We start from the raw sequence: 23547 nt of genomic DNA on the forward strand, positions 1-23547 counted from the left end.
AATAAAAAGATCTAGACGTTCTTAAAACTGCTCTCCTTTTATTTTGCTTTCTTCCAACTACAAGAATAATTCACATTGAGTGCACACAAAATGCTTCAAAGAGATAAATCAGTATGTTTTGTCTTTAAAATCTAGTTTACCTTATTTATCTTTATTTTATTTAGTAAAGGCCTCGCTGAGACCAAGCCCATCTACTACCTATTCAGCCTGAGCAAAATCTGTGTTGAACCCTATGATATATTTTGGCAGGAATGTTGGACAAATAAAAAGGAGAAAGTCTGTGAATGTTGCTTTAAATTTATACTTCTGATGATTTAATTGAAGTAGCCTTTCTAAAACAATCTGAATCTTGATTATTGACAAAGATACCAAAATATTCAAAAAACTTTAACATCCTGTCATAAGGTGTGTGACCAAAACGCCAATCCGCAGACAAACAATATTCCACGGTGGTCAATAATATTTTCATTTTGCTGCAATTTCTTCTTTAACACTGGTTGCAATAAAATTACTCTTCACATTTATTCTTTAGTAGCTCCACAATTTCCCATTTTTCACACCGCTGGGCTACATTCAGAGCTGTGGATCCAGAAGAGTCCACCAGTGTCCAGTCTGCTCCGTTCAACAGCAGACCTTTAATAATGGGCACGCAGCCATGTTGGGCAGCCAGGTGTAAAGGCGTTGCATTTCTTGTGTTTACTGCATTGACATCTGCTTGATGTGATATTAGGTGGAGGACACATGGGAAACAAAGACTGGTACAGGCTATGTGCAGGGGTGTCCATCCCTCACTGTCCTCTGTGGTGTTTGGGTCAGCTTTGGCTCCCAGGAGCTTTGCCACTACCTCTGATTCACCCTGGTGGCAGGCCAGGTGTAGTGGAGTCCATCCGTTCTGGCCTTTTAGGTTCACTGAACCACCCTTACTCTCCAGAAGGACCACCACAGCTTCGTGTCCTCTTAGAGCTGCCAGGTGTATGGGAGTCCACCCTTGGTCAGTCTTGGAGTTTGGGTTGGCTCCCAAACTCAGCAGCTGCCTGCAAATGCCCGCATGACCCTTCAGCGCAGCCAGATGAAGTGGAGTGTATCCCCTGATGTCTGAAATATCAGTTTTGACCTCATAAGTCACCAATAGTCTGACTACACGATTATAGCCTTGCTCAGCTGCTAGATGAAGAGCAGTAGAGAAAGAATAGTCTGTAGCATTCGGATCCGCACCACGAGCAAGGAGAAGTTTGACAATGGTGAGATGTCCGTAGGAGCAGGCTAGGTGGAGCGGCGTTTTTCCTTCATCCTCCTCCTGATCCACAATAGAGTCTTCCGACAGCCGCGAAAGCAGCAGGCGCACCACTGTTTCATGGCCATTCTGGCACGCCAGGTGCAATGGCATCCATCCGGCTTTTTCTTGCGCGTCGGCCACAGCTCCTTTTTCCAGCAGGAGACGAATGGTTCTGTCGTCACCATTCTGTGCAGCGAAATGCAGAGGTGTCCATTGATCTTCATCTCCTTGTGTTGCAGCTGCTCCATGTTCCAGCAGCAAAGAGATGATGTCATAAAACCTGTTGAAAAAAGACAGTTTAACAATTTTATGTATTCTTGTTTGTTGAACAGGAGCACTGATATCACTCATAATAGAACAGCGGAAAAAAAAAGCCACGACAGGAAGGTTTTTTTTTTTTAGGTCAACAAGCTAAAATTCACCAAGTACCTTGGCTTGTTAACCTTAAACCTACAATCCCATGTTCTACTAAATAAAGAATCAGCTTAGGTTAGGTCACAACTGTAAAACAAAAGAAACAGCCTTAGTTAAAAATGGGTAAAACAGATTTTTCCATACTTCTCGTCTTCTGCTTATCGGGGACTGGGTCGTGGGGGCAGCAGTCTCAGCAAAGATGCCCAGACTACCCTCTCTACAGACATAGCCTCCATCTCCTCTGGGGGAACCCCGAGGTGTTCCCAGGCCAGCCGAAAGACATAATCCCTCCAGTGTGTCACGGGCCATCCCCCTGGGCCTCCTCCCGGTGGGATGTGCCTGGAACACCTACCGAGGGAGGCGTCCAGGAGGCATCCGGAACAGTTAGGTGACTCTTCTTGATGTGGGGGAGCAGCGGCTCTACTCCAAGCTCCTCCCGGATGGCCGAGCTTTTCACCCTATCTCTAATGGAGTGCCCGGCCACCCAAAGGAGGATGGTTATCTCATCCTCTCTATCTGGGATCTCGTTCTTTCGGTCATGACCCAAAGTTCATGACCATTGGTAGGAACGTCCTACCCTCACCTATGAAATCTATAAAAATTAATTTTTTAAGTCAATTTAAAACCATATATCAGAGAATGTATCTGCAGGTAAAAAAAAAACAAAAAACCTTATGCGTTCTAAATAGCATGTCGAAATGACATTTATTTTAGTCACACCCTCTTTGTGCATCTGCAATGCTTGGAAGCTTTCAAAAAGAAGACTTTGTTTTGTTCTTAGGTCAGAAATAGATCAAACTAGTAGGGAGGAATCTATGCAATATAAAATGAAGAAGTAATCGAGAAGAATGTTGGAGGTAAGATTTATGGTTGGACTATTTACACTTGAGCCCAAAATGATCCAGACACCTGGCAGATTAAGGTTTAAAATAATTTAATAATAATAATACACAGAGATAATAAAATAATGTAAGCATTTTGAAAGTTTTATCTATATTTTTAATGGCATTTTGAAAATTTCTTATACTGCTCAGTGATCAGTTTTCAGCTTTATTGTGCAAACGTCATGGAGACTAACATTATTGAACTATCTGTGTGCTCATCAGTCACAAGTGAACACATCATAAAGGCAAGTAATTACAGACAACCTAGAACAGGTGTGGAAAAAATTACATGAAAGAACAGCAATGTCATGTCACAAACCAATTTTAATAGTATTCCTGCTATTTAAATTTCATGAGATGCCAGAGGCAGTGCACAGTGTTCCCTAGTCATAGAGTAATGCACCCCCTCCCATACCTGTTGCTGCAAGCTGTCAGTCAACTGTTTGTTTGGTGAGGTTTTCCCCCACTTAACCTAGATGGCAAAGTTCACTGTTTGGTAATTTTTTGGAAGCAGAAAATCCAGGCATGACATGGCACATCTATTTTTTTTATTTTTTACAGCATGCAATTTTAAAAAACACAGTAGTGACAGCCAATGAAAGTAATCATTTCAGTTGACAAAATTAACACCCTACTCAGATTTCTGTACTGAAACCAGTATTAATTTCGAGAAACTCCCCGCATTACTGGAACGGCTGAAACCATAGTATTTTGTAAAATATGCAAATATTGTTTTTTTTACTAATTCTAAATCTAACTATTGTTTACTCTATTTTTCATTATAATTTGTTTTAGGTCTCACATAGAGGACATTTTGGTTTAAAAGAATACTAGGTTTCTATAGTGGTTATAATATAATGGTTTTGTCAAGGACAAAGACCTGTGCTTACCTGAAGGTAAGCACAGGTAGATAGAGATGTCTGATACACCTTCAGGTGTATCAGACATCTCAGGCAACGTGATCTAAAGGGGGTAAAGACAGAAATTAAAAAAAGTACTACAGATACCTGAAGGTTATTTTCACCTCGTCACAAAGCCAACCCATGGGTGTTTATGCTTTTTGAATACATCTCATACATCTCATAAAACAGTGAATCTTGAATCTTGAACTCAGATTGTTAGGGCATTTAGTCATTTATGCTGGTAACAGGTTTTCTTGTATATATGCAGTGACTTTTGTTAAATAGCAGTATTTCAACAACAACCAACACTGCATATATAGTAACATTTCATGCAGTGATGATCAGGTAATTAGTAACCATCAAAAATACAGAAATAAGCAAACATTAGATACCATACAGTACAGCTCAGTAAGAGCATCAGACTGAACTAACTTTATGTACTGGAGTGTCTATATTTGTACATAATTATGGTGATGGGCTTTATATGCGCACTTCCTCTCAACGCCTAAATGCTCTGGATACAGCTGATTGCTGATTATCAAGCTTTGGGATTCATTATGGATATAAAAAAAGATTCATACACTCATACTGTTGTCTTGCCCAGGACACTTGTAAAAATAGATTGTTAATCCTAATTATTGTTTACAGTTTAAGACAAGGTTAAATAAAATAGAAAATATGGGTTAGAGGATGGCTGTCCATTCACAGTAGACACTCTTTCTCTGACAAAACTAGTTTTATATTTGGCTCCGTACACTATGGTTGGTAGTTTTTGTTAGTGGAGGTAAGGATAACCTTTGATGATGTATGGAAGATAATAGTTGGCTTGTTATGGAGGAGATGCTGCATGGCTAACTGCTAAGGAAGGTCAGCTGAACGAGCTAACAGAGTTAGGATGCAAGGACTGCGGTGTGCTTGGAGACGGAGGCCGGACTCTTAGCTTAGAGCTGACTTGCAGAGAAAGAGCAACATCACAGCTTCTTCCCCACATATCATTCCCTGAATAACAGCGTGGATTACAGATTACAGATGCAAGTACACTTGCAGTATGTACAACCACAGATAAGAGACGGCTGCATTTTGGTTTTTGATCATTTCCATATTTGCGACAACTTCTAACAAGTGGAGAATTCTGGCCAACTCTTCTTTGCAGAGTCATTTTATTTCTGCAACATTCAAAGTTTCTGAACATGAACCAACTGTTTATGGTACTGCCATATTATCTCAGTTGGATTTAAGTCCAGACTTTGACTACACCATTCCAAAACCTTAATTTTTTTTTTTTTTTCAGACATTCAGGTGTGAACTTGATGGTGTTCTTTGGGTCATTGCTCTGCATTACCCAACTGAGCTTGAGCTGAAGGTTACAAACCAATAAACATTATCCTTCAGCATTTTCAGGTTGAGTGCATAATTCATGATCCTATCAATAACAGCAAGTCATCAATGCCCAAAAGCCACAAAAGCAGTCCCAGATAACCATATTACCACCACCATGCTGCCACCATATTGGAATTTTATCTCCTGATCTGAAAACATGTGTGGCAAAAAAAAAAAGAAACAGAGGTGGTTGAGGTGGCACAGACTGCGACCACCCATTGGTTGGTACAGCAGTTTTTTACAATGGAGCCTGAACGAGAGTCAGAAAAAAACATTACTGATTTTCTTGCCCAGTCCTCTACCTGCTTGGATGCAAAGAGATGTGGCAGGTGATGCTTCCTCCCATGCAATTTCCATCTTGTTTTAATACACATGTTTGAGATGTATCAAAATCACAGTATATTATTTGTTAATGATAAGTATTATACCAATATGTAATATGATTTTTTTTAATAGTAACATCTTTGGCATTTCTTTTTGAATAAAAACAATCACTTCATGTCCTTTTTTTGTTTGTGTTGTTTATGTTGTTTAAGTACGAATCTCATATACTGACCCTGTCTATGTAATAATGGTATTATTATTTTCTGAAAGGGAACAAAATGTGTATAACATGAAAGCCTCATCATTGTTCTTCACAAAATGTTAATATATTCAAACTCCAACAACAACAACTCTGCCCCGCTCCACTCATAGAACACAATGTGCCCAGATTTTCATACAGACCTTTGTAGAACAGCGATGATAAGGGGAGTATAACCTCTGGCAGTTGTACAGTTTACTTCAGCACCCAGACTCAGGACATGCTTGACACTCTCTGCATCACCGCTGGCTACTGTGAAGTGAAGGAGGCTCTTTTGGCCCGAAAACTGCATGTACACGTCCTCTCTTTTCACAGACTGCCTGAAACTACTGAAGTCCTTTTTGGATAGCATAGAGAGAATGCCATCCTTGCCATGTTGGTCAGCTGTGAAAAGAAAACAGTGCACAAGTGCTGATCATGCCATGGTAAAATTAAGTTGTGATGAAGTGTGCTTTGTTAAAGTTAACTTTCCTGATTTCATTACATAACTGCATGTTTGAAATGCTACAGGGTGTGGCTTTGGGGAGAAAGGAGAGTTTGGTCAGTCATCTTAAGGTGTAAAATATTTGTTTGTTGTGATTTGGAGGCTGAGCACCATGTGCATTCATATAAATTGTTAAACCTAGTCATATACAACAAGTAACATCTACACCCTTTTCTAACAAGTGCTGACACTGCTTTCAGTCACTTTTTTTTGTTCACATGCATTTTTGTTTGTTGATCCTTTTACAGTTTACTGTTTGGCTCATTTATATGCTAAAAGTTTGACGTCAGAGCAACAAAGCTAGTTTCTAACATGCAAGAGGCCCATTATGTGAGCATCATAAAACAGAATGATGTAGATGATACCATCTCCTGAACCAATAAGTCAGCATAGCAGAAAGGTAGTTTTTCATTCAATGTTGACGTGATCTTTAATGCCTAAAGACCTATATAAATCTGAAAAATGTGGCATGCAGTTATATTCAACACCTTTACACAGGTACCCATAAATAAATTTAAGTGTGATGGATTGCCTTTAGGATCCACCTTATTTGTTAATACAGTAAAAGTGTGTGCAATTTGATCTCAGTACAAATCCAGCTGTTCTGTGAATGCCTCAGAGGTTTGTTTGAGCACATTAGCAAACAAACATCATCATGAATACCAAGGAGCACAGCAGACAGAGCAGGGATAATGTTGTGGAGAAGTTTAAAGGAGGGTTAAGACATAAAACAATAACCTAAGCTCTGAACATTTCACAAAGCGCTGTTCAATCCATCATTTGAAAGTGGAAAGATTATGGCAGAGCTGAACACCTACCAAACAGAGCAAATGTGGAATAAGTTGCACTTATCAGATGAGACTGAAGTTGAGCTTTTTGGCCTACATTTGTTGTGAATCGTGGAAACATAGCACATCATTCTGAACAAACCATTCCCACAGCATGATGGGGATGGTTTGTTCAGAAAGCACATGCTTTCCTTCATCAGGAACAGGAAAGCTGGTCAGAGTTAAGGGGAAGATGAAGGAAGCTAAATACAGGGCAAACCTGGAGGAAAACCTGTTGGAGCCTGGTAAAAGAACAAGAGACCTAGACAGATGTTCAGCATGCAGCAGGACAACTACCCCAAACATGCATCCAGAGCTACAATGGAATGGCTTAAATCTGAGCATATTTCTGTGCTAAAATGGCCCAGTCAAAGTTCAGACCAAAATCCAACTGACTATTTGTGGCAAACCCTGTAAATTGATGTTGACAGATAATCTCCATCTATTTTGACTGACATTGAGCTATTTTGCTAAGAAGAATTGGCAAATTTTCTGTTTCAGCAAAGCTTGTAGGAGACACACCCCAAAAGACTTTGAGCTGTGATTGCTAAAAAAACAGGATTCTACAAATTATTTACTCAGAATTCAAGTGCCTGCCACACTTTTCAGACTGTATTTTAGGAGAGACCAATTTGAGCCTACAGGACAACATGTCTAACTACAATGAAATAACTTTGCGTTCCAGAATATGAAAGGTTGTGCATGCTAAAAATCTTAAATATTTTAGTTTGCTAAATAAAATATAAAGAAGTTTTAAGGAGACTATAATGCTATAATGCTACATTTGAACAGTTTTGTGAACAACAAAAAGCCAGTTGTGTCCCAGTATGCGGATCTATCTACCTGTGCTTACTGAAGGTGTATCAGACATCTCAGGCAACGTGATCTAAAGGGGTAAAGACAGAAATTAAAAAAAGTACCACAGATACCTGAAGGTTATTTTCACCTCGTCACAAAGCCAACCCATGGGTGTTTATGCTTTTTGAATACATCTCATACATCTCATAAAACAGTGAATCTTGAATCTTGAACTCAGATTGTTAGGGCATTTAGTCATTTATGCTGGTAACAGGTTTTCTTGTATATATGCAGTGACTTTTGTTAAATAGCAGTATTTCAACAACAACCAACACTGCATATACAGTAACATTTCATGCAGTGATGATCAGGTAATTAGTAACCATCAAAAATACAGAAATAAGCAAACATTAGATACCATAACGTACAGCTCAATAAGAGCATCAGACTGAACTAACTTTATGTACTGGAGAGAACATCCAGGAGTAATTTGATTTCTGCTCAGTACCACCATTTTTTATCGGTCCTGGGATCTTTACGACTTCGTTCAGAGTCTCTGTTTTCCACACAATGTCTGCAAACAAAAAGTAGGAAACCAATGCTCATACTATTAAAAACAAACATCCTATTTAAGAAAAAAAATACTGTTTAGAACTTGTAGGCATTGCCTAACTTAGAAACTTTTTTTTATTGTTATGTTTGACTTTTGCACCTGAGAACGGGGGTCTCATCTGGGGAGTCTTGTCCCAACACTGTTTCATGATGTTGATCAGTTCGTCACACTCCTGGGGCTTTTCCTCAGGAATCATGTCCAAACAGGGCCTCTTCCCTTTTGACACTTGCAGCAGCACTTTGGTCACACTGCACCCTGAGACAACAAAATATGTCTGTCAGGCTAATTTATCCATAACACACAACAATAATTCTCAGGATACATCAATGAAAACTCGCTGTAAATTGGACCAAAACACATAAAACATCTGTGAAATAGGTTTAAAGCTTTTCTTCTTCAGCAGTTAAATGTTATTATTGTACTAACTAAACACATGAAGCTGCTTGAGTTATTTAGACAGCGTTATAGGTGTTTCTACACCTATATATATATATGGGTCAAACTGTCTTAAAGCTAAACGTCTCTTGGCTTTAACTTCATGTTTAACAGACATATTATTTATCTGAGTTATGCAATAACTATCTCTTCATTATTTGATAGTTAAGATAGTTTTAACAGCCTACATACAATGGTCTATAATAGCCTTGTAAATGTACTTGTTTGAATAAAAATTTTAACTTTTAAGATTTAAGAATGATTTGTGGAAGATCTCAGCTCTTTAGAACTATTGAGGGCTTTCTTTTATTTTCAACCCCTATTGTTTTCTGTTTCAATGATGTCTGGTTGCTGGCTGAAGCAAAACCCCCAAATCCTTTTCGAACCTGTACTGATACACTGATGCTTCTGACACTTCAGATAACCAAGTGGCTCAGTATTAAAAAATGGTGCGATAGCGATATTTGTTGCAATAAATACAGATTCTACACACTTCTCTGTTTCTGGTTTGATATGATGATGCTTCCACCGCTCCATGTGACCTTACATTATCTGCATTAGGTTGGTTATTTATTGCAGTTGGACTATATTCAACAGAATAAAAATCTTAGAAGAATGCAAAGCACTACCTCCTGATACTTGGAAATATTAGCTATGAAATATTACATTCCAAACAGGACTTTGCAGTATTAATATTGCACATGCTGAAACTGCTATATATTTGTGATAAATTGTGCAGCCCTACATGAAAATAAAAAGAGGCATTCTGTAAACTGAACTGAACCTAAAAATGTTTACTTATTTAAAAAAATTTAAAATATTCATAGTTTTAACATTTTCTCACATATTACATTTCCTTCTAACGTGTTTAAATAGAATTAGGTTTTCAATAGGAGTAGGTTAAAGTATAAACATATATTTTTACTAGACTACATGACTGAATGTATTAACTACTTTGTGATTTTTTAGCTTTTTACTTATTCAAAGTAATAATTTTCGTATTGTAAAACAGCAAATGAACACCAAAGAAAAGCAAAACAACACTATTTGTGTATTTTTACTGTGCCATTACTGTCCTGGATTACCCAGTTGCTCTTTATCTTAGGGTGGTTTTTTTTTTTAAATATGTATTATTTTTAACTGATATGTGGTACAATATCTCATAATTGTATTCCGGATTATAAATTGCACATACTTCGCCTTTTTAAAATTCAGTTCCCTCTTAAAATCATATCTCCTGTCTCTGTCTTTTATTTAGAAGCAAAATATTTCTATCTTTGAATATTATTTGTGCTGTTTTTAAATTATTCATGTCCTTGAATTTGGTGGCTTCTGATTTAATAATCTGAATTAATTTTGTGGTTTTTTTATAACCCGCATTATTTAATAATGCGATGGTTGTTTCTGCCTTGCATATTATGTATGTATATTACTTTTATATGCGTTCCCCAACACCTCTCCACAGTAACTCAAACGTGTTAAAAATCAGGCGCTTCTCTGACTTTTTATTGCATATATGTAGGAAAAGACCAAAGCCTCCCAAAACGTTTCAACTACCTTGAGGACCTGAGGTGCACTGTAAAGTCAGATTAGAGTTTGAGGTGGTTCTTTAGCATCCTGGCTCAACTATTTGCTGTAAGGTATCAGACATATTAATATTTCACTTGATGTCAGGTAGAAAATGTGAAGGGTAATGTCTAGCATTGAAAATTATATCGGCTAAGCACATACCATTCATGTTTAATTAGGATATTTCTTTAAAAAACGAAAAGTGCATAAAAATGTATGCATGAAGCATTCAAAGCATAAAAATGTTGGTGGAGTTTTAGCATCTAAATCATTGATTATAACCTCAATGCTGGTTAATTTATATTCAAAATAAAGTTGATCTACTTTGTGTTTATAACTGTTAGCAACACTCTATGCAAGAAAACAGGCATTTAAATGCTTGAATTGACTGCAAAGTTCATTGCTGATTTGGAGCAGATTGCGCTTTAAGATGTAAAATACTGATAAGATTTGCAGTGTAATCTCACACCACAGTTACAGTAAGACTAAGACTCATAAAGCCTTCCCACCTGTATATCTAATGGGGACATTAACTCATGTTGCATTTTCTGTACATGGAAAGTGGGAATTTATATATATATATATATATATATATATATATATATATATATATATGGCCTTTGACTTTAACCATGTCACTGTAGCTCTGGCTGCATGTTTAGGTTGTAATGGAAAATTATTTCAAAGTGCTCTGATATTCCCTTCACCTCTCTCATTTGTTTCTGTGTTGTATCACTCACAGGTGACCTTCCATCTACCTCTCACCTCTGACCTCTGTGTTTGATTAGTGTTCTGTTTTTATTAGCAGATGGACTCTAAATTCAAATGCTGGAGAGTTTTATGGTTAACACTTCCTGAAGTGTATATTTCAAGGGAAGGTAGATGGGTGCCCTCATAAATAACTTTGTTAACTCTGACCCGGGGAGGGTCTAGGGGCCATATTTCTAAAACTCTTTGCAGTTGAGATAACACTGTCATGTTCTGGTATAAATACTGTGTGTAAATGTTGATCGGGGCTCTGTTTCACTGACTAACCTCAGTGTCAGGGTCTTCAAACGCTGAATGCCTTTGAATAAAACTTATAAGACAAAGTCCGGATTTTCTCTTCTTGTGAGTCAACTTCTCTCCACTTTGATAAGAAATTCCACAACAATTTTAGCGTCACGAACAGGATCTAACGTGCCAGAGGAGACCGCAGGAGGGGACACGGACGCCTGGCCAGCCTGGAGACGTTGTCCTCAGTCCACTTCCATTTTACGGAGGGGAGTCCTCATGTCCGCCTGCGGCTTCTGGCTGATTAGATCCGAACAATTTGTCTTCAAATATATCTGGGTGAGAAGTTGCTCTGTATGATATAATGTATATTATTATTTTTATTACACATTAACCATCATCTCCTAACTAATTAATTAGGTTCCAGAGTTGCGAGAGGGAGGACATCAGCTGAGGGCCCGGTTACCCTGCAAAAGGAATTGCAGGGAGGTTCTTATTGGTAACAATAAGATAAAGCAAAACACAGGGTTTTGCGGGTGGTTTTTAGCAATTTTCTACACCTCATAAAGGAGAAAAGCCAGTGGGCAGACGTGCCGCTGAACAGGTAAAAAAAAATGGTTCCGGAACCTTGAGGCATCAGGGGTGTCTCCTCCTCCAGACTCTGATTTATAAAATAATGAAAGGAAAAAGTGGGGATGATTGTGTTAAATGTGCTTTAATTTGGAAGATAAGTTTGGTTTTTCACAGCGTGGAAGTTTGAGTGTAAATAAGTTAAATAGTTTAAAAAGTTTCAAGTAAAACAGTTGATGGAAAAATAAATAAAAAACAAGAAAAGATTAAAAAGCACAGAGTGCATCAATTAAGGGGTTAAAGAGTTAAAACTTTCCTGAAGGAAGTTTTGTTTGTCTTAAATATTGCGATCAGTCGGAAAAGAAGGTAAAATTGAAAAGGGACATTAGAGATGCGAAAAGAAAGTTGTTTTAGAAAGGAGTATAGTTCATGTTGTGGAAGGAAGTGACAGGCAGGGGGACAACTGACTGACTGACTGATAATATGTATTTGTACAAAATCTGAACCTATACTAAACTTTTCTTTTGCCTCTCTCACACACAAATACACACATATATGGGATTTAAGTTCAACATCTGCGTTTTTGAGTCTGGACCTTAGAAACCTGCCCTTCTCCATGGCTACTCCGCCAGAGACGCTTCTCCAGCACGGCCTGAAAGAGAGAGATCTGCCTTCCTGCATGTTGAAAATCGCAGTGTGACTTTCTACAAAAAAAAAAAAAAAACTCAGAAGAAGTCTGGACCCACTGAGATGGACAAAGATCCATGCTGTTTGCAAGAGCCAGAAGAGTGATACACTGGATTTATATTGAAAGCACATCTTATGCGGGCAGAAGAGAAACCGGAGCAAAGTTTCTTCTTTCTCCCTCCTGGAGAAGTTAAAGTGGACAAAGAATGATTGAATGTCTCACCAACAGACCTGGGAAGGGCCTGGTTGTTTTTTGGACTGATAGAGGACTGTGTGCCATGATAGTCTGACTCTGGAGCGATTAAGAAACTGATGGGGGTAACGTACAAACACACACACATTTGCATAAATCTTTTCCTATTTTCTGCAATGAAGAACGCTTATTAACCGCTGCTCATGTGACACGCTTGCTTGACGTTGACAGATATAGCGGGTTAAAATATTATTTTAGGGTTAGAAAAGTATCTTTAAAAGGGTGATAACTTAACTCATTTGATACTTTCCAGTTAATTCTTTCAGAGAAACAAGTTCTCTTTCGTCGTGGAATATTCAGGATCAATTATTATAGTTATTAAAAGTTATGAAAATGCAGAGGAAGTTACAACATCTCCAAAACTCAGCAGTAACCAAGTGTTTCTATGTTATTCTCAGGACAGATCTCATGAAGGAGCATTTTTAAAACCAAGCGCATGCGTAAAACCTGATGGGTTTCTCCTTCAGATATTATTTTCTGTTGTCAGAGTTTGTATCCCATAAATCTAATGGGTAGAGACCTCATTAAAACAGGCTTAGTTCTACTGCAGATGGTCTTCATACAGTTTCTGACACAGTATTTACAGTTTGGTGCAGTTCTTGTCCACAAGTGTTAACTGACGCTTATGGAAAGTACAAATTCATTGTTTTTCACAGCAGCTGCTGGGAAGAGGTTATATTAGGTTTTTTTCTTCCCTCTTCTGATTCATGCAGCGTGTTGATTTACACTGTACCTTATATCAGGTCCTGACAAAAAACTATGAAAGGTTTGGTTCTGCAGTTTCTTTTTTCTCCCTTTGGAGAAGGAAAGGACACCTGATCAGTTCTGTGCTGCACAGAAATATTAAAACACTTGTTGTTTTCTAAGATATCACCAGCTAAAAACTTTTAAAACTTTTGAGAGTAATTGGTTTTGTTAAACACATTTTCCTTGGTAAAACAAACCTTTAAAATGAGTATGAAAAAAATTGGGTTATTTATAAAGAATCTGATTGGACAGTGGTACCACACAAAAATTAAACTAATCTCATGCTTCCTAAAAGACTCTGCATGAAAAGGCCTTCAGAACCGTGGAGTTATTTTCCACCACAGTATCAAGTTTTTAAGGATGCTTTTTCTTTATTTTAAAACAGATCTGGGTTTTGTTTTTGGCTTTTTAGCATAATGTTTGTCTGAAGCTTCTTATGAACTGGGTTAGAAGCAAATATGATCTGAGGTAAATTAGGAGCTGTGAACTAATAATTTTAAATCTGATTATTGTCCAAGCAGAAACAATATATTTAGCCAATCCTTCAATCTCTGCAGAAAGTTAACACCATTGTTCAATGCAGTAGTACTCAACTTGTGGTTCCTGGACTCCTGAAGCCTGTAAGCCATAGATTTTGGGTCCATGAAATTATAATACTTAATTAAAGGTAGACTGATTACCTATTAAAATAGATCTAAGTCAATGATGAGTTCCAGTCATTTTGGTGACTTTGAAATGCAATAATACTCAAAAATTCTACTTTGGGGAACACAGATTGGGGTTGAAGAGTTTAGTTTTGGAACCAAGGTTAGGATTTTTATAACAGAATCAAGACAAGTAAAATTCTTTATTTTAGGAAAATAAAAGAAATAAATGCTCTCTTAACAGTAAGAGGATGGTCGGCTCAAACTCAAGTCTCCTTGTTTGATTTCTTAGGGTTTAAAGATTAAAAGAATACATGGGAGTACAAAGGTACACAAGGTGATTTCAGATTACTAAGAGATAAAATATTGAAACATTTATCAGCATTTGGATTGTAAAAGAGGGGTTCTAGTAATAAGTTTTCCCCAACTCTCAAAATTTAAATAGCCAAATTAAAGAAAATGATGTTTGTTCTTCTTTAAACACTATGTGGGAAAAAGTCCAGTTTGGAGACAAGCTTCTTATCTTAATTTCTGATTAAGTCAAACACTGCAGTTTAGTTTAGTTTGGGTATAACATAAAAATGTCAACGCTGACTTTTCTAATTTCCCCTCGGGGATCAATAAAGTATCTTTGAATTTGAATTGAATTAAATAAAAAATACTTCTTTGCATTTAACTTGAAATTCTGCAATGCAGCTGCGATCAAATTGAGCCAAACAAAAAGAGAATTGTAACAATAACTCTCAGGATTGTAGTTATTATTACAGAGTTACAGTACAAAGAATTAGCAAAAGGTTTCAGCATCAGTAAATTTGGATTCATATAAGAGAAAACTGTTGCTGTGCTTCTAAATACTTTGAGATCTCTTTGGACTATGTGCACTCATTTTTAAAAAGGATCCTGACGATTGTCATAACAAAATTGATCAATTATAGCATTAAAAGATATGGCTGAGAAAACATATTCTGAAAAGAGATTGTTAAAAATTTCTTTGAATTCTTGAAGCTTCAAATTTGGCCATTTGTCTGTCTTTGATGTTTTGTCTTTGTTTTGTTGGAATTAATGTTTGTTTATATGTTGCATGACAATAATTCATGTTTAGAATAATGTTTCTAAATCCCAGATTGATTAAAACTTTGAGTTTTCAGGAGAGTTAAGAAGCAGCTTGTTTCTGAGGTAGGTGCATGTTAATAGTTTTGCAGTTTAAGTTACACTAAGATGGGATGGAATGAAGAAACTGTGGGTCCGCCCATAGGCTGCCAATCAGAGGTTAGTTCTGCCTGACTCCGCCCACCTACCAGGTTGGTTCATGCCTTTGTTGTCATGGTAACGCTCAGCACCTCCCTTCCTGAGTTTTAACACTGTTTAAGAGACAATAGAGTCAAAATGCTTGTAGTGATTGTTGCCTTAAAAACATGTTTTTTTTTTGTATAATAATTAAGGATGTAGCATGACTTTTAGATTTAAGTGTTTTATTACTAAAAGGTTAATGAAATAGTTTAAACTAGTTTGAAGAATTAGTTTTGCAAGCAGAATCATTGGTGATTTATTAGATTGAAAGTTTCCCTGGTGCCATTAAGCTAGCTGACAGTTCAAGATATGTCAAAAGTAAGGAATATATTTTTGATAAAGAATCAGAGTCATGCCTTTATACTTGGTGGGAATTATTTATTTGATTCAATTTGTAGGGTTCATTCATCCAAATTACATTGGATGTCCATTAATCTAATACTCATCTTTGTACAAGACAAATTAGGATGATGTGTGACTAATTTCTAAGTGAGACATTGATGAACTGAATGACAGTTAAACTGAATTGCAGTTAAAAACATCTGGATTTTCTTTATGTTGCTTTCGTTAAATTCATAGTGACACATAGTTATGTCAGAATTCATTTCTTTGGTTCTATGTAATGTGATCTTGGTTACTAAAACATTTTTGTACAAACTTTTTGCTGGATTGTCGCATGGGTTGGACCCTGCGCCAGAAGAGGGGAATGTCAGAATAAAGTAACATGGGGTTCCAAAAGTTTTAGCACTCATGGGAAAAAGGGTAGCTCAGACCTCCAGTGAGGACTTAGTGACAATGCGAGAGAGACGTTGTACTTTGATTATATAAATGGTGCATAGCTCCCTAAGACCACATTCTGAAAACCTCTCTGAAATTATGGTGTTGATTCTTTTGTGAAATTTTATATCTCCACAGATTAGACCATTTTTGAAATTCTTTTTGGGTTTTCTGAAACTATGAAATGCTGTAATCAGACCTTCCTCAAACATCATGTCACATTTTTGATATTCAGAATATTTAGCTGATGGTTACTGCTAGTATATCAGGTGAAGTCAGAAGATCAATTCTTTGAATTTTGTTGGATGTTTTGATGGAGTTCATGTAGTTAAGCACTTAGGTTTGAGAATGGGACTTTGAATTGAAAATTAGCCAAGTGTTGTGAAGGCTCTACCTATTGTTCTCACTTATATGAGATTGAGACAAAGGACACAGGCAAATCTCAGTCCTTTTGAAGTGCTGTGTAGCAGGTCTCCTATTTTGGACATGGGAATATTGCCAAGATAATTTTCTTCCACATCTTTGTGTGAAGATAGGATGTTGTTTTACTGTCAAAACCTGTCCACTGTGTTTTCTCAAGTTTCACAGACGGTGAAGGCTGCATTACCAGAAACAGCCACTTCCACCCTCCAGTCCTTTATTCCTGGCAACTGGATTCTGGTCAGAGAATCTAGGAGAAAACACAGGAAGTCCAGGCGCTGGAATGGCCCATATCAGATCCTACTAGACACCCAGGAAAGCTGCAGGAAAGCTCCAGCTCCTCCAGCTTCATCTGGCTTCCAGGACGCAAGTCATCTTCCAACTGGATCATCCACAGCCTGAAAGGTGTGAGGACAGCGGACCACCACAAGATAAAGAACTGTAAGCTGATCACTGGCGAGTGATTGAACAGGTGGTTGAAGAACACTGTTCTTACAAGGGCACAATAATCCCTTGGACAGTGCAACGTTATTTCAGAATCTACTTAAGGCCATCGCATTGCCTGAAAGTTAGAAATCATAAGTTGGACTATGGAAGCCTGACTTCCAGCAGGTTAGAGTTCCTGTTTCTAAATATATTTCTAGAGGAGCTTCCTACGACCGCCCACCTGTACCAGACTGGTAACAGGGCAGCTTGAAGCGCAGAAGCCACTCAGGAGAGGCAGCAGGATTTTTTTTAATTATTATTAATTTTTTTTAAGTTGTTTATAATTTGTTTTCTTTGAGAAAAAACTGTTTGCTTTCAGTACCAGAAGAAAGGACATTCCACTTCAAGGTCACGATGCAGTTAAATGGAAGATGGTCTGTTCTGATGCTAATGATTGGTATTTCAAGTATTTTTATAACTCTTGTGTTCATTTGGGAAAAGGTACAGCAAAGACAATGTAAGGCTAATTTGAGGAATTGTGCTAATAATACTCATCAGCGGATTCGAAGAGAGATCCATCACTTTTCTGACTACTATGATCATGCTGATAATGTCTGGTGGCAACTGATGCATCAAACTGTGAGGAAGATAAGAAATGATAGTTGCTATGTTTGTTGTTTGATTCCACATGCTATTAATGATCAACCATTTTTGGTACCAGTTCCTATTGATACTGCTTATACTCTAGCTACTTTCTTTCCAGATAACCAGTTGGTGGAGGTCATTTTTCCTTGGGTGAGGAATTATGCTGTACGGAAAAGCAGAAATGTTGGTAAATTTTCTAGTGAGACTAATTTAACGTGTGCGTCTACAGGAACTCTTTATAGATTTCGGGGTAATAGAAATCCAATTAAAGATCCAGATATTTGTATTGCTCAGGAGGAAAGCACACCTTATTTCCTTGGAAAGACGGAGGGTTGTAAAACTATTATACCAGTTTCATGTGCCTTGATCCACAGTAATACATCTAGACCTTGTCCTGTCAGAACTGATCCGTATACTATTTCAGAATCTTTGGCTCCAGATCCTTTTGTGTTAACTCTTAACCTTACCGAATGGAAGTCAATTGTATGGCATGGCAGGTAAATTAACCAGGGTTCTTGTTACTTTTCCTAGTAGAGATGGGTTCTCGTGTCCTAAGAACATGGTTTGGATGTGTGGAAACAGATCATATCTGTATCTGCCTGCTAATTGGTCTGGAGTATGTTATCTAGCTCATTTACTACCTACAGTCACGACTTATGATTCACTCAGCCCATTATTAGAGAGGAAGACAATGCTCAAACGGCAAAAGAGAGCTAGGATCCCACATTGGAAAGGGATTTTGGGTACAATTTTTCCTAATTATGGTGCTGCTAACGCCGCCCATAGGATTAATGAGTTGTCAGTTGAGTTAGAAAATCTTACTGCTTTATCTGAGGAAGGTTTCACTGTTCTGACCACGGAGCAGCAGGCTATAAGAACTATGAGTTTGCAAAATAGAATGGCTTTGGATTATCTGTTAGCTGAGAGGGGTGGTGTTTGTCATTTAATTGGGGAACAATGTTGCACTTTTATTCCCGATGTGTCTAAGAACATGACAAGTATCCATGATAAGTTTGAGGACTTGCTGACGACCCAACAGAAGGAGAATATGAGTTCCTCTTGGACTCCTTGGTCTTGGTTCTTTACTGGTGGATGGACATCTTGGTTAGTAAAGATTGGAGTGATTCTTTTATGTTTCTTTTTGATTTTGGTGTTTCTTTCATGTTGTATTATTCCAATGGTTAGGGGAATGGTGATGAGACTGGTACGTTTTTCTGTGTTGCCTGTTGATAAGGATGTGAACTTAATTTCTGTTTGTCATGATTGTGATGATTCTGCATTTGCGGTGGCAGATGGTATGGATACCGATGGATTTTATGTTGCTTGAGATGCTTTAATGATGTGCTAACTCTAAAGTGTTTGGGGAGTTATTACTGATGTTCAGCATTTTAGTGGTATATATAGAGATTTGGAGTTTTTTTTTAAGTGTTGTTATCCTTATTGTTTTAGCTTTGTTTTGGTTGTAATTTGAGAACAGTAGATCTTAGGGGAAGCCATGAAATAACACATGTATTTGTTATATATTCTTTTCATTTATTAGTTTTACTTTGATTATGAGCTTGGGTGCTGGTTTTGTAGAATTTTCTTTTAGTTTTGTGATTATCTTGTAATCAGAAGAAAGGAGTGTAATGGAAAATTATTTCAAAGTGCTCTGATATTCCCTTCACCTCTCTCATTTGTTTCTGTGTTGTATCACTCACAGGTGACCTTCCATCTACCTCTCACCTCTGACCTCTGTGTTTGATTAGTGTTCTGTTTTTATTAGCAGATGGACTCTAAATTCAAATGCTGGAGAGTTTTATGGTTAACACTTCCTGAAGTGTATATTTCAAGGGAAGGTAGATGGGTGCCCTCATAAATAACTTTGTTAACTCTGACCCGGGGAGGGTCTAGGGGCCATATTTCTAAAACTCTTTGCAGTTGAGATAACACTGTCATGTTCTGGTATAAATACTGTGTGTAAATGTTGATCGGGGCTCTGTTTCACTGACTAACCTCAGTGTCAGGGTCTTCAAACGCTGAATGCCTTTGAATAAAACTTATAAGACAAAGTCCGGATTTTCTCTTCTTGTGAGTCAACTTCTCTCCACTTTGATAAGAAATTCCACAACAAGGTTATCCTGTTGGAAGGGGAACCTTTATTCCCGTCTCAAATATTTTGCAGATTTTTATAAGTGTTCTTCTAAAATTGCGTTCATCCATCTTACTATCAACTCTGAGCAACAGCATCCCAATAGCATGATGTTTCCACCACCATGTTTCTCTGTGGGGAAGGTTTGTTCATGTTGATGTGCTGTGTTTTTCTCCAAATTGTATTTTTAGTCCCTGACCAGAGCACATTTTGTGAAGTGCATGACTAAAAGTTATTCTCCCACCAGAGCTCTGGATCTCAACAGTATAACTAGAGATTTTGGGGGGCATTGGAGTAAATGGGGCTGAATTCAAATGAATATAAAACTTTTAGATTCTTATTTAAAAGACCACGTTTCCTTCTCCTTTCATTTGCCTATTGTACCATGTACTACTTTTTGTTAGTCTATCACATTGAATTTCAATAAAATGCTTTGAAGTTTGTGATTGAAACATGACAAAATGTGAAATAAAACTGAAGGGACTATATGGTGGAATCACATGATTTCCACTACAAAAAAATAAGATCTTTGAAGCCAAAGTGAATTTTAGTTCGAGAAACACATTTTGCTTTTTAAGTGAACTTGTTAAATGTTACATAACTTCCTGCTAAAGTAACTAATAAATCTGTTTGATGTGGAGATGTGATTCATTTTAAATAATGAATTCCTACCTGCGTAGGGTTTCTGCTGTGTCAGTATCTCCCACATCACAATCCCGAAGCTGTGGATTAAAGCAGGAAAAGGCTCTTCAGTAATAAAACTATAATTTTACATTTTACGTGCATTCAGGGAACTTTGTGACTTCTGCTCTTTCTCACAAAGGGCACAGAAAGTTTTCCTGTCCTTCTTTCTGACATCCAATGAAATATTCAGACACAAGGGCAACACAGAGTGAGTGAGATGTGAGTGAAATGTTCTATGTTTCTGTGGCTGGGAAACATCCAGAATACAGAAGAGAACAGATTTATGCTGTGGGTTCTTTGGGTTGTGCACTGAATCAAAAAATCAAATGCAGGGATTCTGATTGGGTACTCTGAAAACACCCCTGCCAGCTCACCTGTAAACATCAAAAGCAGTTCCTGGTGAATCAGGGCACTGGGTAAAGACCTCAGGAGGAATATAATTTATGTTCCCTCTTGCTGTCAGGCGCTCCATGAACGGCGTCTTGAACATGCCGTCCTTCCAGTGGATTATACCAAAATCTGAAATCTGAGGCAAGAACAGTTGGAATTACCCATCATCATACATCGCTAAGAAATATAATATGTGAACAGGGGTTTCTCTGACCTTGACATGAAGATGATCATCCAGTAGGATATTGGATGTCTTAAGGTTAAGATGGAGCAGGGGAGGTTTCATGCTGTGAAGAAAATTCATCCCCATGGAGATCTCATGGATCATCTGAAACTTCTTTTGCCACATGAAGTTGTGATTGGACAGGAGATTGTTCAGGGATCCGTTACTCATGTAATCCATAACAACAGCAGTAGCGTCACTGCACACTCCGTAGATGGACATGATGTATTTGAACTTTAGTTTGGCTATGTTGGACACCTCATCTGTTATTTTCCTGTGATGTAAAAAAAACAACCGAAGATGGGGAATTACTTGTTTTGAACTTGGTGAAGAGAGTTGAAGTATGTATAAGTATGGGTCAATTTTTTTTGATCAAATCTCCCCAGGACAAGCCCAGTGAAATCGGTGAAACAGGATCACACCGCTGTTGGTCTCCCCTCTGAACCAAAGGTTTACATGCAGTCATCACAGGCTGGAATGTTATTAATTTTAATGGTTTTACAATGGATTTAAGCATTATTTTTCCAGGGTAAACGTATGATACAGCACACTACCGCAATGACTTTTTAAAAGTAAATTGCTGGAAAAATAAAAATTATGATGGATTTTGTGTAATCTATACAGGATCAAAATTATACATTAGAAAAAATTCATTCAACCTGTTCAGTTTCTGGTTTCAGATTTATCTTTTAAGCATATCCCACACACCCTCAAATAGGCATAGGTTGAGGCTTTGGGAAGGCCATTCTAAAAGTTAAATAAAAGTTTAATTTCAGGTGGATTTATCCACTCCACTCCAGGGATCCTGCTAGAACATTTAATTTTGTCTACGTTTTAATGACCTGACCGAAGCTGTCTCCCTCAGGGGAAATTAAATTGGTTAAGATGTTCGAGAACACGCCAAGAACCACTAAATCTATCATAAGCTGGAAGATGATGGAACACCTCCATCACTTAAGTTAGATATGAACACCTACTTCTTGTTTAGAAAAATCCTTGTCGTATATACTGTGGGACTATTCTGCCTTGCTAGAGAATTGTTCATACCTGCTAGAGAGTTTTCTTAAAGTTCCTCATACCTGTAAAAGTTCTTGCTGCACAAGGTTGGATCAAAGGTTTTCAGGGCACATTTTTCCCGCCAGAGCTTGACTTTGACTTGGTACACCTGACCAAATCTGCCTTCAGCCACCTTAATCCAATCGGCCTCAAAGTCATCCCTCTTGAAGTCCCTGAATTGTCCAAGGAATCTGTCACAGCAATCCATGATTAGAAGGATACTCAGAACACTCTTGCCCTCTAGTCCTACGTCGAAATAGGGTTTTAACCTACAGATCCATCTCAGCCAGTTGATATGGAGATACTTGTGACTCACTTAGGGAAACAAGAAACTTCATAGCACACACAAGTGCTTTAACAAGTGGTAGTCGGTTGTAGAATAATCGAGTTTTGATCTGTGGGAGGAGCTGAAGTGCAAAGCCTGTTTGTGTTGTAATGTTGCTTAACCAGTTCCCCAACCTTCAGGCTTCCTTACTGAACAACTCTGTACTCTATGCAATGCAATCTAAACCTATAATCTCTCCTCTTCAAGAAGAGGATAGCATGACAATGTTGGGAAAATGTAGACTGAGCAACAACAATAACAGGGTATCAATTATTATGGTTGAGATGATAGGTAAACACATTGTGATTCAGGTCGGTATTTACAGTAAATTAACTGCCTAATGAACCATCCACTTCCATCTAAATGCGGTTTAACAAGACATTTAACCCCCAGCAGTCTTAATGGAGGGGCTCAGTGCGCTGCAATTGGAATTTAAGGATATGGCCATTTAGCTAACAACAGGAGCTAGATGTATTTTGTCTTTTTGTGAGTGTGCTTAGGGAAACAGCAAGATGCACCTAAACAGCTGCTCTTAATAATGCAAGCTTATTTTAAGGTTGTCCCAGCAGGTTTAGGTTACTGAGATCAATACTCCAATCATATATAGGGTTAGCTCAGCCATTATCTCAAAGTTTGTTTTTCAATCAACTTCATCTATCTCTACTTTCCGTAACCTGAACCTAAAACTCAGACATGAGTGGCGTCGGTCTTTTTGTGTAACCTGTTCAGCAGGACTTTATTTTTCCACCTTTCTGAACCCTGTATTCAGCATTATTATAAAACAGATTTGTTTGTGGACGTCTTTTCTCAGATAACTCTTTGTATTCTCTTCATGGATTGAACAATAGCCTCAAAGCCAGCTGTTTTCTTTGAGATTAGAGAAACTATCAAAGCTTTCCCCAGCTGGAGTGCATTTGCATTCAAAATAATTCTGCTGTTATCACACAAGGTTAGGTAAGGACAGAAAGCTTTTGTATTTCAACAGAAACTTTTGAAACATTCAGATTGGAATTGTTTTTTAATAAAGCAATCATTGATTTTTTTTATTTTTATATTTGTATCTGTTAAGGCTTTGCGAAATAGGACCCCAGAATGCAGATGAGCAGGCAGCGTGACGGTAG

General features: G+C 37.7%; 1 protein-coding gene across 1 annotated transcript; it reads right to left on the reverse strand.

Moving 5' to 3' along the window:
• ankk1 (ankyrin repeat and kinase domain containing 1) lies at nucleotides 1-22461 on the reverse strand. Its single transcript, XM_047390973.1, has 9 exons — nucleotides 22125-22461; nucleotides 21037-21319; nucleotides 20807-20958; nucleotides 20421-20470; nucleotides 8261-8416; nucleotides 8007-8122; nucleotides 7594-7636; nucleotides 5583-5823; nucleotides 1-1556 (listed from the first exon to the last, which is right to left on the reverse strand). Exons 1-9 carry the CDS (start codon nucleotides 22307-22309, stop codon nucleotides 509-511), a joined length of 2274 nt encoding a protein of 757 aa, XP_047246929.1. The 5' UTR covers nucleotides 22310-22461; the 3' UTR covers nucleotides 1-508.
• Nucleotides 22462-23547: the final 1086 nt, after the last annotated feature.

The sequence above is a fragment of the Girardinichthys multiradiatus genome, chromosome 18, assembly GCF_021462225.1.
Source record: "Girardinichthys multiradiatus isolate DD_20200921_A chromosome 18, DD_fGirMul_XY1, whole genome shotgun sequence".
Lineage (NCBI taxonomy): Eukaryota > Metazoa > Chordata > Actinopteri > Cyprinodontiformes > Goodeidae > Girardinichthys > Girardinichthys multiradiatus.

Excerpts from the sequence above, each read along its gene's own strand:
- ankk1 (XM_047390973.1), bottom strand. The coding sequence starts at position 22,309 with ATGGATTGCTGTGACAGATTCCTTGGACAATTCAGGGACTTCAAGAGG. Across the intron at positions 20,471-20,806 it reads ACTGCTTTTGATGTTTACAG|CTTCGGGATTGTGATGTGGG; the intron begins GTGAGCTGGCAG and ends TTTAATCCACAG. Across the intron at positions 5,824-7,593 it reads TACACCTTCAGTAAGCACAG|CTGACCAACATGGCAAGGAT; the intron begins GTAGATAGATCC and ends TTCTTTTCACAG.